At 47.9% G+C, this 468-nt stretch overlaps 1 protein-coding gene across 1 annotated transcript; it reads left to right on the plus strand.

Annotated features, from left to right (window-relative positions):
* Positions 1-35: 35 nt before the first annotated feature.
* On the plus strand, positions 36-415 carry LOC106512769 (ras-related protein O-RAL; the record flags this gene model as incomplete). The annotated part of the gene is given in 1 exon segment (XM_014001313.1): positions 36-415. A coding segment is annotated over 1 exon segment (203 nt), but the record flags the coding sequence as incomplete, so codon positions are not given.
* Positions 416-468: the final 53 nt, after the last annotated feature.

A 468-nucleotide genomic window follows, 5' to 3' on the forward strand; every position in this document is an offset into this window, starting at 1 on the left:
ATATAAAATGAAATGAAAGGCAGCAGAGAGAAGAAAAAAAAATCTTATAATATCTGCCCCTTTTTTCCTCAAGAATAAGTTCATAAAAAATAAGTCAGCCTGAAGAAACTTTAAATAAGAAGACCTGGTCCAAGTTTTCATTTATCCTCTTCTTCAAAATCCAGTTTGACCCAGAACCCCAAAAGGTTCTTCAGCTCTGGCCCAGTTACAGGATGTCTCCTGTCCTCTCTGTCCTCAGGGAGCAGATCCTGCGGGTGAAGGAGGAGGAAGGCATCCCTCTGCTCCTGGTGGGGAACAAGTCAGACCTGGAGGACCGCAGGAAGGTTTCTGGGGACGAGGCAGCAGTCAAGGCCGGCGAGTGGGGCGTTCAGTACGTGGAGACGTCGGCCAAGACCCGCGCCAACGTGGACAAGGTTAGACAGAAACAGGTTAAACCGGTTTAAACCAGGTCAATAATGGTGCGTTCAC

Source organism: Austrofundulus limnaeus, unplaced genomic scaffold (genome assembly GCF_001266775.1).
Source record: "Austrofundulus limnaeus strain Quisiro unplaced genomic scaffold, Austrofundulus_limnaeus-1.0 Scaffold12851, whole genome shotgun sequence".
Taxonomy (NCBI): domain Eukaryota; kingdom Metazoa; phylum Chordata; class Actinopteri; order Cyprinodontiformes; family Rivulidae; genus Austrofundulus; species Austrofundulus limnaeus.